The sequence below is a fragment of the Heterodontus francisci genome, chromosome 1 (assembly GCF_036365525.1).
Source record: "Heterodontus francisci isolate sHetFra1 chromosome 1, sHetFra1.hap1, whole genome shotgun sequence".
Lineage (NCBI taxonomy): Eukaryota > Metazoa > Chordata > Chondrichthyes > Heterodontiformes > Heterodontidae > Heterodontus > Heterodontus francisci.
This window is the reverse complement of record NC_090371.1, coordinates 209,192,651-209,206,838: the sequence shown is the minus strand read 5'-3', so window position 1 is coordinate 209,206,838 and position 14,188 is coordinate 209,192,651. Positions and strand designations below refer to the sequence as shown.

The window sequence follows — 14,188 nt, the reverse complement described above, 5'->3', positions numbered from 1 at the left end:
TCTGAAATGTTAACTCTCTCTCTCCATAGATGCTGCCTGACCTGCTGAGTATTTCCAGCATTTTCTGTTTTTGTACTCTTTCCTGCCATTGCCTCATCCTCTATGTGCCCTTCTTCAAATTATATTGCTCCCAAATCTTAGCTGATTAAATTTAATGTGGACACCCACCAATTTTCCCTCCAGCCTCTTTTTAAGTCTCCTTTTGGTGTCCCTCCTGACATAAATGAGACCATTAACTCACCATATGGAGGACTCTGGGCATGAATCATTTATGATACTATATTGCTCACCGCACTTTTAAGTTTCAAGTGCAAACTCCACAGCCTGATGACTCAGTGTATTTTTTTAATGTTGTTCCAAGCTTAAGATCTTGAGTGATGTTCTAATCTTATTGAGGCCAACAACATTAGGGCGACACAGTGGTTAGCACCACAGCCTCACAGCTCCAGCGACCCGGGTTCGATTCTGGGTACTGCCTGTGCGGAGTTTGCAAGTTCTCCCTGTGACTGCGTGGGTTTCCGCCGGGTGCTCCAGATTCCTCCCACAGCCAAAGACTTGCAGGTTGATAGGTAAATTGGCCATTGTAAATTGCCCTGAGCATAGGTGGTAGGGGAATTGAGGGGATGTGGTAGGAATATGGGATTAATGTAGGATTAGTATCAATCGGTGGTTGATGGTCGGCACAGACTCGGTGGGCCGAAGGGCCTGTTTCAGTGCTGTATCTCTAAATAAATAAATACAGAGCCAGCAAGTGAACAAAGGACACATCCTAAAAAATGCTTTGGTTATGTCATTGGCAACGGCCTGTAAGTAGGTTTTCTGCCCAAAGTTTAGCCACGGTGTGTGATACAGAGGACACGACATAAGCAGGTGAGGTTCTGTTGTGTATCTCCTAGGCTAATTTTCTCATAGTTTTCCTCTTGCATTCATGTGTTTCCCTCTCATTTTAGATTATCACAACCACTATCTCCTATCATGTCATGTGCTATTCCCTAACCAATGCTTGAAAAGCATGAGAAAGCTGCATTAAATGGGAAGCAGGGGTTATTTTAAAAAAAGGACAAAGATCTCTTGTTCTCCGCCCCTTATCATAATAGTTACACCTTATAATACAATCTGACATTTCAATACCCAAAATCGTCTACCTATACCTACCTTTTGAACCACTAATCACTAGACCGAGTTCTGCACATATTGCAGCACAGTTAATCTCACAGTCATGGCCTGTCAGGATAGCACGAGGAGCAGCATATTCAGCTGGAAAAACAAGACAAGCAGTTGTTCAGTTCAATAGAAGGGACATGAATACTGCAACATTTGATATATTAATGACTGGTACCAGTAAACATTTGACATAACAGCACCGATAAGTTTCTTTTCTTATTTAAATACTGCCTTTACAACAATATAGTCCGATGATGTAGTCTGCTTTTCTACTTTTTATTCAAGTTGCTGCAGGAAATTGCTGCCGCCAAATTTCTGTAACCAAAATAACAAGGCTGGAAGTGTACTCACATTAATACAATACACTAAACATTTCCTGTTCTTTCCAGTTCGTTATTCCAACTTTACACTTGCATTAAACTTTAAGTTCTCTCTTTACCAATCATTTACTGTGAATTTGCTCAGGGAACCCACATCTAGTTAATCCAATACAAAAAAAAATCCCTCAAATAATGAGTAGTTGCAAAAAGGGAAGAAAAGGTAGCTTGCTGAAAGGAAATGGTTCAATTGACTGTTGACTATACTTGCTTAAGATGTACTTAGCTCACACCTGTGCAATCCTGCTGAGTTAGTGTCAGTTGTACAGGATAATTTAATGTTTCTTTTTGTCCCTCTTTAAGGTGTATAAATTAATTAGCAATGGAAAATCTCTATCGCAAAACTTAACTTTATCATAGTGTCCCTGCTGTCAAGTTCTTGTATTATCTGAGCCAGCCCACTGCCTCTGCAGCTCCCTGCTGGTAGTGTACTACAGTGGAATAGCTAACATCTCAGCTCAAGCAGGTGCAAGCAGATTGGTTGCATGCATTGTAACTTACTGAAAGCCATTGTGTGAATCAAAAACTTGCCTTACAGAAGGATGTACTAATAATGGGCTGTTCTAGATGAACAATTAAATAATAGCTGCTCTTATATTGAGCTTTATGTGGTGATAGGACTGCTGGCTCCTGATTCACAGGCCTTGTGCAGCCAGCAAGAAACAAACATTATACTTGCTGGATTCAATAAGGCTGGGAAGCTCTATTTTTACTGATATATCTGGCTGTCTGCCTTGGAAAATCTTGCAAATTTACTTTGGGGCAGTCCTAGCATCTACTAAATACAAATAAAAGCAGTTGTGAACCCCAAACAAAAATTATAATTCTGTTCCAAGAATTACTTGCACTGGATAACTGAATACTTGCATTTTGCTCTAGCTGAATATCATTGTTTTTTCCGGCTATCAATATAATCCTGTACAATGTAGCTCCAGCCTTAAACTTCCTTTGAAGTTAAACATTTACACAGGGAAAATGTTGTCACATCACAACCGAATGCACATAAATATTTCTATCCAAGTTTCCTATCAGTTACGTTTTTTAGGTTTTGTGGCAATTTGGTTGTTTAATAATGGGAGTATAGGTTGGAGAAAATCATCACTGTACAGTTAAGGAAAGAACCTAATAGTAAATGTAAAACTGGTTAAAGCTTTTGCATTTCAGTACAAAAGGGATATAATATATGATTTCACTGAAATCTTTGGCATACTGTTTCAAGAGATATGCCAAGGAAGAGTGCTAAAGTAAACATTCAAACTCAAGTTTATTAGTATAATCCTTAACTTTGTATAAATTGCATGTATTTTCTCACTGCTGCTGGTATCCAGTTTATCTAGTTGTAATCAGGAAAAACACATTACACATTGTATATTTAACAGTGTCAGAAGCTGTTAGTTCTGTGTAAAAACAGGGTCCTTTTGACATTTCAGTTCTTGCAAGTGTAGAAGTTCATCTGCATGTGAGTGCAGCATATTTTAAAGGTCTTCTACACAGTCCATTAGTCATCACATAAATGTCCGCTGACACAACCTTTTTATATAATGTGCATTGTGTTGTATGTTTGTTTGGTACCACCTTAGTTAGTCTAGTTTAGAGAGATTCTTTAGTCTAGAGTAATTAGAAAATTAACATTTGTTCTTTGTTCTATTTATTATACAACTATGTACATCTCCACACTAGTCTATGTGACTCTTCCAATACCATGCTGCATCTCACTTCAAGTCTCTTTCACATGTGATCTCTTACATCATCATAATACACACTCTCAAGATTAACCCTTTCAGACCCTTATGCTAAACACTGTAGTCCGAGATTTATTTTTTAAAATTCTGAAATCAAATTAGAAGCTTCCAAGTGTTGAGGTGCAGCTGAATGATTGGGATGAGTTTGAGTGATAACAATTGAATTGCTGTTTTATTACAAACTTGTCTGTCAAGGATACACTATTTCAAAATACAACCTATGGAGGTCCACATGTATAATGGAAATTGTTATTCAATTCCTAAAGTATTCCTGCCTTTCTTCATTTCACAGGCAGCATAACTTGGATGACAACACAGATCATGGCTGCAAATGACATTCTTAGCAGCTAAAGTCTATTCCACAGAAATCTAGAACACAATTATCTTTCAACTCACCACAGCAATACGATTATAATAAACAAAAATAAACAAAATAAGAATTTCCTAGCCATTAAGTGGCATTCACACTTAATTCATGATAGTATTGTATATGATCAGTACATATTAATGCAAAAAATAGAGGCTGTGTATTTGCCAGTTGGAAAACTATTTTCCAACAGCTTTCCTGTATATAAAGTGGCAACATAAAATCTATCAAAATTAAAAGAATTAAAATGATTTTACAAGGATAATAAAATAATGGGGAACCAGTACACTGAAACCGATGGTACAATTTCATGTTATGCGCTTATGTTGTGGGCAATACAGCTTATAGATAAAATACAAATGCAAACTGTTATGACCTGTGCACATCATGGCCAGAATTTTATGCGAGCCAGATGGTAGTGGGGGGTTGGCATAAAATGGAGAGGGAGGCTCCGGGAGTCCTTCCCGACCTGCTCCCGCCTCCGCCTCACTTTACGTAGGGTGGGGGGGTGAAAAACAGGCCGCCCGCCCCAAGCCAATCAAGGCCCTTAAGTTGCCAATTAACGGCCACTGATGGGCCTTCACCCGCCTCCACGGGGATTCTATTCTACCTGTGGCAAGTACGCATCCTGGAGCCGGGAAAGGCCGCCCAATGAAAGTTGGCGGCCTCTCAGCGCCCCGGGGGTGGGCCCTGACAAACGAGCACAGGGTGCCCGATTGAGGGTCGCCCCCACTTCCCCAACCACCCCCAGGACCTAAGACGCCCCCACTCCCCCCCAAACGACCACCCTTGCCTCGCCGGGGCCTGACCGATTACCCCCGGCGAGACAAACCAAACATACCTGCACTCCTGGCTCCATGTCCTCGGCTGGGCTGCAGTCCCAGCAGTGGCCACTGCTCCCGTTGGCGCTGCTGGGATTAAGAGCTGCCGACCTAATGATTGGCTGGCAGCTCAATGAGGCGGGACCTCCTCCCTCAAGCAGGTGGAAGTCCCACCTCGGAACAATTAAAGCCTGGGGCCCCGTAAAATGCGGGACGGATCCCCAGGCTAGGCGGAAGCCAGTTCCTGTTCGCCTTATGTAAAATCAGCCCCACGTGCTTATAAAATCTCTTCTACCAGTTCTTTTAATTTCAATTAGCACTTATAACTATGTTCTGCAGATTTGAAAAGAATTCTAAGATGATTCAACATAGTATTTACAAGACTTGAAATGACTTGTTGAACTGCCTCAAATGTCCAAGTGTGAGATTTTAACTCATTCAAAACCCATCCACTTGCATAGAGTTAAAATTGGGCTTCATATCTCTACTATCAGATCTGTAATAGTCAAATAACAGCCTTGGTAGTGCTCCAAGCATCATTGAGAGACATCAGAGACAAAGGCCTAGATTTGTGATTGTAACGGCAATAGTAAATGGGTTCCCATTGGTATTACAATCAGAAAATCTAGGCCTAAAATCTTGAACATTGGATAATAATCAGATTTAGCACAGGAGGCCGCCATTTGGTCCATCATACTTGCGCTGGTTGGTCCTCTGAAAGAGCTATGCAGAGTCCCATTCTCCTACCATTTCACATTTTTTGTACTAACCATTACTTTTTTGTTATTACATCAGCCATGCAACAGTTACACTTTTTAACAGAGGCTAAGCTGTAACACTTTATTGAACAATGTGCTTTGACCAGTTACGCCAATACGTTAGGTTTCAACAGTAGCTCAGTGGTTGTAAACCCACAACCTTCTAGCTCAGAGGTAAGTCCCACTCCAGAGACTTGAGCAGGTAGTCCAGGTTGACACTTTACTGCAGCACTAAAGGAGTGCTGCACTGTTGGAGGTGCCATATTTCGGATGAGATGTTAAACCAAGGCCCCAACTACCCTTTCAGATGGACATAACAGATCCCATGGCATTACATAAAGAAAAGCAGTGGCGTTCTTTTGTGTCCCGGCCAAAATTTATTTCTCAATCATCACTAAAACAGATCTGGTCATTATCTCATTGTAATTTGTGGGAGCTTACTCTGTGCATATTGGGGGCAGTGTTTCCTACATTACAATAGTGATTGGACTTCAAAAGTACTTAATTAGCTGTAAAGCACTTTGGGATGTCCTGAGGTTGTGAAAGGCACAACATAAATTCAAGCTCTTTCTTCTTTCTGTGACATTATGTCAAATAACAACAATAAATTGTAACTATTATGACATATATGACTTGCATATGACTAGCTTGTAACAAATTATACATGAGGGGATGGAGGTAAAAATACTTAAAATAATACACTTCTGATCTCATCAGTGCTTCCAATATACAATCATAGGATGGTTACAGCACAGAAAGAGGCCATTTGGCCTATTATGTCCATGCTGGCTCTCTGCAAGAGCAACTCACCTCATCCCACTCCCCCACCATTTCCCCATAGCCCTGCAAATTTTTCTATTCAGATAATTATCCAATTCTCTTTTGAGGCCTCAATTGAATCCGTCTCCACTACACACTCAGGCAGTGCATTCCAGATCTTAACCACTCACGGCGTAAAAACGTTTCCCTCACGTCACCAGTGCGACCAACTCAAGAGGAACAGTACCTCTTCACGAAGCAACTTTTCTGAACTCCTCTGCAGGCAGAAGCACCAGTGCTGACAGCAGCAACTTATGACCATGAGCAGGTCGCGTGCTCAGCCTGCCCGCATGGGTCAGCAATGCAGCTTCCCACTTGGCACTTTCCCAATCATCAGGAAAACTCTGCAGACAAAAATTAAGTTGTAGCCCATAGTTTTAAACAATGTGCATGACAGCATGTGCACTTTTTTCCCAAAAATATACTTCATTCATAAAAATCTGTAAAAATACATTACAAAACAGTTCAAAAAGTGCAAAGGAAATCAGTTTTCTTCAATACGGGAGTGAGTTGCCTCACAACCCTTCCGTTCCATTTTGTATGCCATGTACATTTTACAGCAAACCCATATTTGGTGCATATAGCCTGAGGGGTTTCCCATGGGTCCAGCCCCTCAGTTCACTATGGCGGGAGGACCTTACACAGTGGTCTTTCCCCATTGAGCCTATGTAGCAGTTACCCCAAGCTTTAGTGCGTCCCTCAGCATGTAGTCCTGGACCTTGGAATGTGCCAGTCTGCAACACTCGGTCGTGGACAACTCTTTGCGCCGGAAGACCAGCAGGTTTCAGGCAGACCAAGGAGCGTCTTTTACCGAATTGATGGTCCTCCAGCAACAGTTGATGTTTATCTCGGTGTGCGTCTCTGGGAACAGCCGTAGAGCACAGACTCCTGTGTTACAGAGCTGCTTGGGATGAACCTCGAAAAAAACCACTGCATCTCTTTCAACACCATTCTTTGCAAATTCACATTCCAGAAGGAGGTGGGCAACAGTCTCTTCCCCACCACAGCCACCTTGAGGGCAGCGTGCAGAGGGGGTGAGACTCTGAGCGTGCAGGAAGGTACTGATGGGGAGGGAACTTCTCACCACCAGCCAAGCTACATCTTGGTGCTTGTTTGAAAGTTCTGGTGATGAGGTGTTCTGCCAAATGACTTTGGCAGTCTGCTCAGGGAACCATCCAACAGGATCCACCATCTCCTTATCCAGTAGGGCCTTGAGGACATTCTGTGCAGACCACTGCCCGATGGATTGGTGGTCAAAGGTGTTTTTCTGCAGAAACTTTTCCATGAAGGATAGGTGGTACGGCACAATCCAACTGGATGGAGTGTTCCACAGCAATGTGACCAGACAGATCCTTCACAACATCAGGGACAGATAGGGGGCGGCACAGCGGTTAGCACCGCAGCCTCACAGCTCCAGCGACCTGGGTTCAATTCTGGGTACTGCCTGTTCGGAGTTTGCAAGTTCTCCCTGTGTCTGCGTGAGCTTTCGCCGGGTGCTCCGGTTTCCTCCCACCACCAAAGACTTGCAGGTTGATAGGTAAATTGCCCATTATAAATTGCCCCTAGTATAGGTAGGTGGTAGGGGAATATAGGGACAGGTGGGGATATGGTAAGAATATGGGATTAGTGTAGGATTAGTATAAATGGGTGGTTGATGGTCGGCACAGACTCGGTGGGCCGAAGGGCCTGTTTCAGTGCTGTATCTCTAAATAAATAAAAATAAATAAATAAAATACATAAATAAAATACATAAATAAAACCTCAGCACATGGTGACACTTGGTGTTTGCGTACTGGGGGTCTACGCACAGCTTGATGCAGCCGCACACAAAAGTGGTCATCAGGATGAGGGTGATGATAGGTGCATTTTCCCCACCCTTTCCCAGAGGTTTGAACATCGTGTCCCTCCAGACCCAGTCCATTTTGCATTTCCAGATAAAGGGGAAAATGGCTCGGGTGACTGCCGAGTGGGGTATGGGCCAGACCTGTGCCACATACAGCAACAACGTGGGCACGTCGCACCTGATGACCAGGTTCTTACCCACATTGGAGAGAGAATGCTGCTCCCACATGCTCAACTTATGGTGTACCCTGGCTACTCGCTCCTTCAGGTTTTGGCACACACCCTGGCCCTTCCGAACCATATCCCCAGCACCTTCAGGTAGTCTGACCTGACGGTGAAGGGGACAAAGGATCGGTCGGCCCAGTTCCCAAAGAACATGGCCTCACTCTTGTTGTGGTTAATTTTGGCTCCCGAGGCCAGTTCGAACTGCTCGCAGATGCTCATCAGTCTGCGAACGGACAGCAGATCCGAGCAGAAGATGGTGACATCGTTCATGTACAGGGTGGCTTTGACCTGAGTGCCTCCACTGCCTGGGATTGTCACCCCTATGCCCGCATCCTTCCTAATGGACTCAGGAAAAGGTTCGATACAGAAAACAAAACAAGACAGGGGAGAGAGGACATCCTTGTCTGACTCCAGATTGGATCAAGAAACTTTCTGATTCAGTTATTTGCCTGTTGCTGTCAGTACTGTGGAATCTGTCCTGCAATCTAAATAGGGTGACATCCACAGTACCAGGAGTTCTCATATTATAGTTATTTCTACTTGAAGAGGTCCTATAATCAAGAGGCATTCTAACTTTTGGCTGGGTATTTTTAAACTATGGTTCTTTTTGATGTGAGAATTAGCATTTGTTTTAAACAAAAATCAATGTTAAAAAGAGATTAGGGTGCGCACATAAAAGCAAAGTCTTGAATTAATATGCATGAGAAAAGAATTCAGAACTGCAGCCATACAGGCCATATGAGACATGAAAATCAGACTGAAAACCTGGCTCCCGTCCCAAATTCAGCAACTTTAATGTAGAGACATATGATAGAAACCTTTCCTTGCTTTGATATACCCTGCTCCTGCTCTGATTTTTATGAGTTGATAAAATGAACAACAGGCAACTACCAGGAAATGGGGACAACGTTCTTGTCTTCACAAACTTTGCTGGTAAAAAACTGCGAGTACAAAGTAGGTTTCCCCACTTAGTACCCAGGTTGACTAGTAAAGGCAGGATCTTTATTTCCCAGATCTTTGCTCCCATCGCACAAAACCTTGGGTGTACACTCCCCCATTCCACAGGAAACACCCTGCAGTGTGTCAGCTATCCTACAATGTAACAGAAACCAGTTAAAGAAATGACAGAAAAGCTACAACTGCTCACTTCCTCCCTCCCTAATGACACAAATGTTCAATGTGCTTACTTTGGCACAAAAACTTTAATGGGGCAAAGTTCATTTTGTAGCTTAATGCAACAGCATGAAACACAAGCCTATATAGATTTTATGAATCTATAAAAAATACTGCTTTGTTTTCAAACCTGGGGAAATTTAGAAACAGTAGCGATTAAGTACAATGAGAAGTTGAGGAATTTGAATCCTAGGACTGCTCAATTGCTTGCCCCAGTCTGGGCAGTTTCTTCAACTCTCAATTGGACCACCTGAAGTGAGGGGGGACAGTTAAAGGAAGAAAGGACAGGCTGACTTCTTCCACTTAAACTCAAACTTTGTCACAGCTGAGCATGGAACTGTACTGATCGCAGAAAAATCCATACGGCCTTGCTGTCCCATCTGGCAAAAGATGTGTGCTTACTAACCTACTTCAATGGTAGAAAATGCAAGGAGGGACAAGAAAAAATTAGGAGTTAAAGAAACCATGAGGGGAATGTGTAAACTTTTAAAAAAGAATTTAAGTAGAATGAAGTGTTATATCGCCCATTTTTTCTTCTTAAATTGATGAACACCTGAAAAATGTCTTCCAGTGTTTGTAGATGACAAAAGAAACAATTATAAAGATTATTTAAAACAAAGCAATGATTTAGATGTGATATCACAATCACTTTATGTACAATTTAACACAGTACAAGACTCAAATGAATCTGTAGGTCACAGCAATGAATTCTAGATTCTTAGCATTAATCTCAGCATTTTAAATTTGTGTTGTAGCCTAAGGGTGAAATGTGTAGTCAATTGTCCCATTAACCAAAAAGATAAATAAAATTGATGAATTGTTCTTTTGCTTAACTAGTGTGCACATGGTACATATTAAGGCTGTACACAGCTAACATCTGAATACAATCCATTTTATTGTTACTGCTAGAAAACTTGGTAGAGGGATGAGATGCAGTAAACTGCAGAGAAACTACTTCTTTCAGCCTATTTTGCGTACACTTACTAAAGAATTGCCTTCATCTATATTCTAGGTATATTCCTTTTAAATTATAAACCATAAATGCTCCTTCCATAAATGTTCCCTAAGGTACTGCCTGAGTAATGTTCTCCTCAGTTGACACAGCCCAAATACGATGCTCAAGATGCTGGTACAACAGTGCTAGAGAGAGATAAACATTAAAGCTATGTGCCTGAAACAGTGACAATGTAGAAAAGCCTGGTGAAAGAGAGAATATGATGATTTTTAGAATGAAGACAGTTAACGAGAAACTATGCACAAGATTTTGGCTCCCAAGTTATTTTTCAAAAACCTTTCCCAGCTGTGTGCCATTTAAAGGACTTGGCAAATATACCTATTTCAGATTGCAGATATACAATTAATTAGAAGACTTAAGAAAGAATAAATACATGCAGATGGAGTCCAAACATGGTACTTCATTACTTAATTCAATCACTACTTGAACAATTTCCCTATGTGAAGTAACAAACTGCACCATGCGATGGCATCCTTACTTGTGTGCTGTAACACATTTTCGCAATTAATTGGTAATTAGCTGGAAAACCACAGACAAATAGCAGGAATGAGAAATCCTTTATTCCAGACTGCTAACAAGATAGAAGTTGATTGCTAATTGTTACGAGTACTTCACTTTTTTGATAATTTTTGAGTATTTGTGCTTCAAAGATGAAAAGGAGTCGGTGGATTTTTTTTTTACAAGGGTCACAGAGATCTGGATTGTAAACAGTTACTGGAAGGCACCTGTCTTCAAATAATTACCCAGCAGGGGTTGTTTTTGACTTGGGGAAAGATGTTTACAAAGAAGTGACAGGCCAAGATTTATAAGGGTCAGGAGGCTAGACTCTTGTGACATTGTTTTTAGTTTTGCTTTGGACAGTGAGTTGGGATATGGACAATGGCTTGAAAAGACAGTTGGAGAAAAGTTGGCAAGGAAGCAACACAGTCTGTTCCAGCTCTTTGAAAAAGCCTGCCGGTTTTCCATCTCTTGAGAAGCAAGTGTAAGAAACTGCCTGAAACCCCTGCTTACTGCATTTTCCCTGGAAAGCCTGCCCAAACTGATCTATAACGTCACCTATCAAGAACTGTTCTGGAAAGATCCCAGTGACAGCCGTCTATACGTATTTGGGACGCCAAACCAGAAAAGGACTTCTGACATCTTTTCATATCTTCTCTTTTTTCTTGAAGAATTATCAAGTATTTTGGCCAACAAGTCATTTTTGGCTTTTTTTGTACGAGAGCTCTAAAGAGTAAATGTCTACTTTTTTTGGTTAACCGGTGTGTATGTGGATGTGAGAAAGGGGCTAAGGTAAAAAGGGATCTTTTATATTTCGATCCGCGTGTTTATGCTTTGCTTCATTACTGGTTAAGATTTGTTTTATAATAAACTTGATAATTTTGTTGTTTATTAAAGAAACTTGATTGGTGTGATTTACTCTGGGAATAAAATAGAATCCATGATTGACCGTATCGGTAAGTGGGAAAACATTTAAATATATGTTGTGACCTGTGGTGAAGTGGATCTAGAATAAACACTGCACTCCTACTGTTCGTAACATTATTCAATTTACAAAAACTATGATAAAGTTAACAAAATATGTTCCCGATTGCTCAAGAGAGTTTTATCCAGTTAGTAGCCAAGCCAAAGAAACAAGGAAGGGTTACACATCAATTTCCAATCTTTGCTGAGTTAGCTCTTCTTAGGAGGGACAGTGGTGGGGAGCCACAATTGGTCGCAACACCCTAGGTTAGTCAGAAGATAAGACAGGGCTCACACTCCTGATCACTACCCACTGTCGATGCACCTGGACCTTGCATAAAGACAGATTTGACTTGACTATTATGTTGCACTCCCCTTGCCCTTACAGCTTGGCAATACTCACTCAGAAGGCTCACACGTGAATGGCAGAGAGTTGACTGCCATATTGGAGGGAAGTTAATGCCTTCTGGAGGGCAGGAGAGGTGAGGACTGGGGGGTGGTGGGGGGAAGAGGAGAGGTGAGGACTGGGGGGTGGGGGGGGTGAAGAGGAGTGGTGAGGACTTGGGGGTGGGGGGAAGAGGAGTGGTGAGGACCAGGGAAGAGGAGCGGTGAGGACCAGGGGGAGGGCAGCGGTGAGGACCAGGGGGAGGGCAGCGGTAAGGACCAGGGGGAGAGGAGTGGTGAGGACCGGGGAGAGAGGAGTGGTGAGGACCGGGGGGAGAGGAGTGGTGAGGACCGGGGGGAGAGGAGTGGTGAGGACCGGGGGGAGAGGAGTGGTGAGGACCGGGGGGAGAGGAGTGGTGAGGACCGGGGGGAGAGGAGTGGTGAGGACCGGGGGGAGAGGAGTGGTGAGGACCGGGGGGAGAGGAGTGGTGAGGACCGGGGGGAGAGGAGTGGTGAGGACCAGGGAGAGAGGAGAGGACAGGACCGTGGAGGGAGAAGAGAGGTGAGGACTGGGGAGAGAGGAGAGGTGAGGACTGCGGGGGAAGGGGAGGGGAGGTGAGGACCGGGGGGAGGGGAAGTGGGAACGTTGGGGTGGAGAGGGGGAGGAAGAGGAGCTGGGGAGTGATGGGGAGGTTGGGAGGCGGGGGAGGTGAGGTGGGAATGAGGGGGGTGAGGGGAGGTGGGGACGGGCGGGGATTGCAGGAGGAGGAGGGAGGAGGAAGGTTGGGACCCTGGGGAGGGGATAGTGGAGGACTGTGGGAGGGGGTGAGGGGCTGGAAAGGAGGACCCGAGGGAGGGATGCTGAGGAGGACCTAGGGTGGTGGGGGGGTGGCGGCGATGAGGCTGATGTGGAGGACCAGAAGGGGGATAACGGGGGGAAGGAGGGGAACTGGAGAATCCAGGGTGGCGGGGGAGGAGGGATAGTGAAGGACTGCGGGGGGTGGTGAGGAGGACCTGGGGGGGAGGGGGGGCGGTGCAAGAGTTGAGGAGGAGAAGAGAGGGGCTGGGGTGGAGGAGGAGAGAAGGGCTGGGGTGGAGGAGGAGAGAAGGGCTGGGGTGGAGGAGGAGAGAAGGGCTGGGGTGGAGGAGGAGAGAAGGGCTGGGGTGGAGGAGGAGAGAAGGGCTGCGGTGGAGGAGGAGAGAAGGGCTGGGGTGGAAGGGAACAGCAAGTGCGGGGGGTGGAGGACGGAGGGGAGGGAAGGAGGAGTGGGAGGGGAGAGAGGGAGAGTGGGAGGGAGGGAGCAGAGAGGGAGAGTGGGAGGGAGGGAGCAGAGAGGGAGAGAGGGAGTGCGCAGAGAGGGAAAGAGGGAGGGGCAGAAGAGAGAGGGAGGGGGAGACAGAGGGAAGGCGCGAGGGGGAGACAGAGGGAGGGGTAGAGGGGGAGGGGGAGAGAGGGAGGGGAGAGCGAAGGGGGAGGGGGAGAGTGGGAGAGAGCAGAGGGAAAGAGGGAGGCGGAGACAGAGGGAAAGAGGGAGGGGGAGTCAGAGGGAGAGCGCGAGGGGGATGGGGAGACAGAGGGAAAGCGCGAGGGGGAAGGGGAGACAGGGGGAAGGGGACACAGGGGGAGGGGGAGACAGAGGGAGGGGGAGACAGAGGGAGGGGGAGAGGGGGAGGGGGAGAGCGAGGGGGGAGGGCAGAGAGGGTGGGGGGAGAGAGGGTGGGGGGTGAGGCGGGGAAGAATGGGAGGGGGAAGTGAGGATGGGAGAGAGAGGGGGAGGGAGGGAGGGAAGATGTGGAGGGGGGGGGTGAGTAAATTAACGAGGTAAAAAATACTGATAAACAGAAAAGGAGGGGGAAAGAGAGGGAGGGTGAGAGAGAGAGGGGTAGAGAGGATGTGGGGGGGGAGGTGGTGAATAAATTGACGAGGTAAAAAATGCTGACAGACATTTATCAAGTACAGTTTCCACAAAAAGATGGGTTATGCTGCATTTATATTATCAGCCAGCTCCAGCAGCAACAGATGAGGCACTATAAGTGCCT

The 14,188-nt window shown here is 44.8% G+C and overlaps 1 protein-coding gene across 1 annotated transcript in view; it reads right to left on the bottom strand.

Moving 5' to 3' along the window:
* Positions 1-14,188, bottom strand: part of lrba (LPS-responsive vesicle trafficking, beach and anchor containing) — a 1,007,923-nt gene that overhangs the window by 30,898 nt on the left and 962,837 nt on the right. Inside the window, exon 53 of the mRNA XM_068041130.1 lies at positions 1,156-1,257. Within this exon, the coding sequence (XP_067897231.1) occupies positions 1,156-1,257 (102 nt within the window). The remainder of the gene's footprint in view (positions 1-1,155; positions 1,258-14,188) is intronic.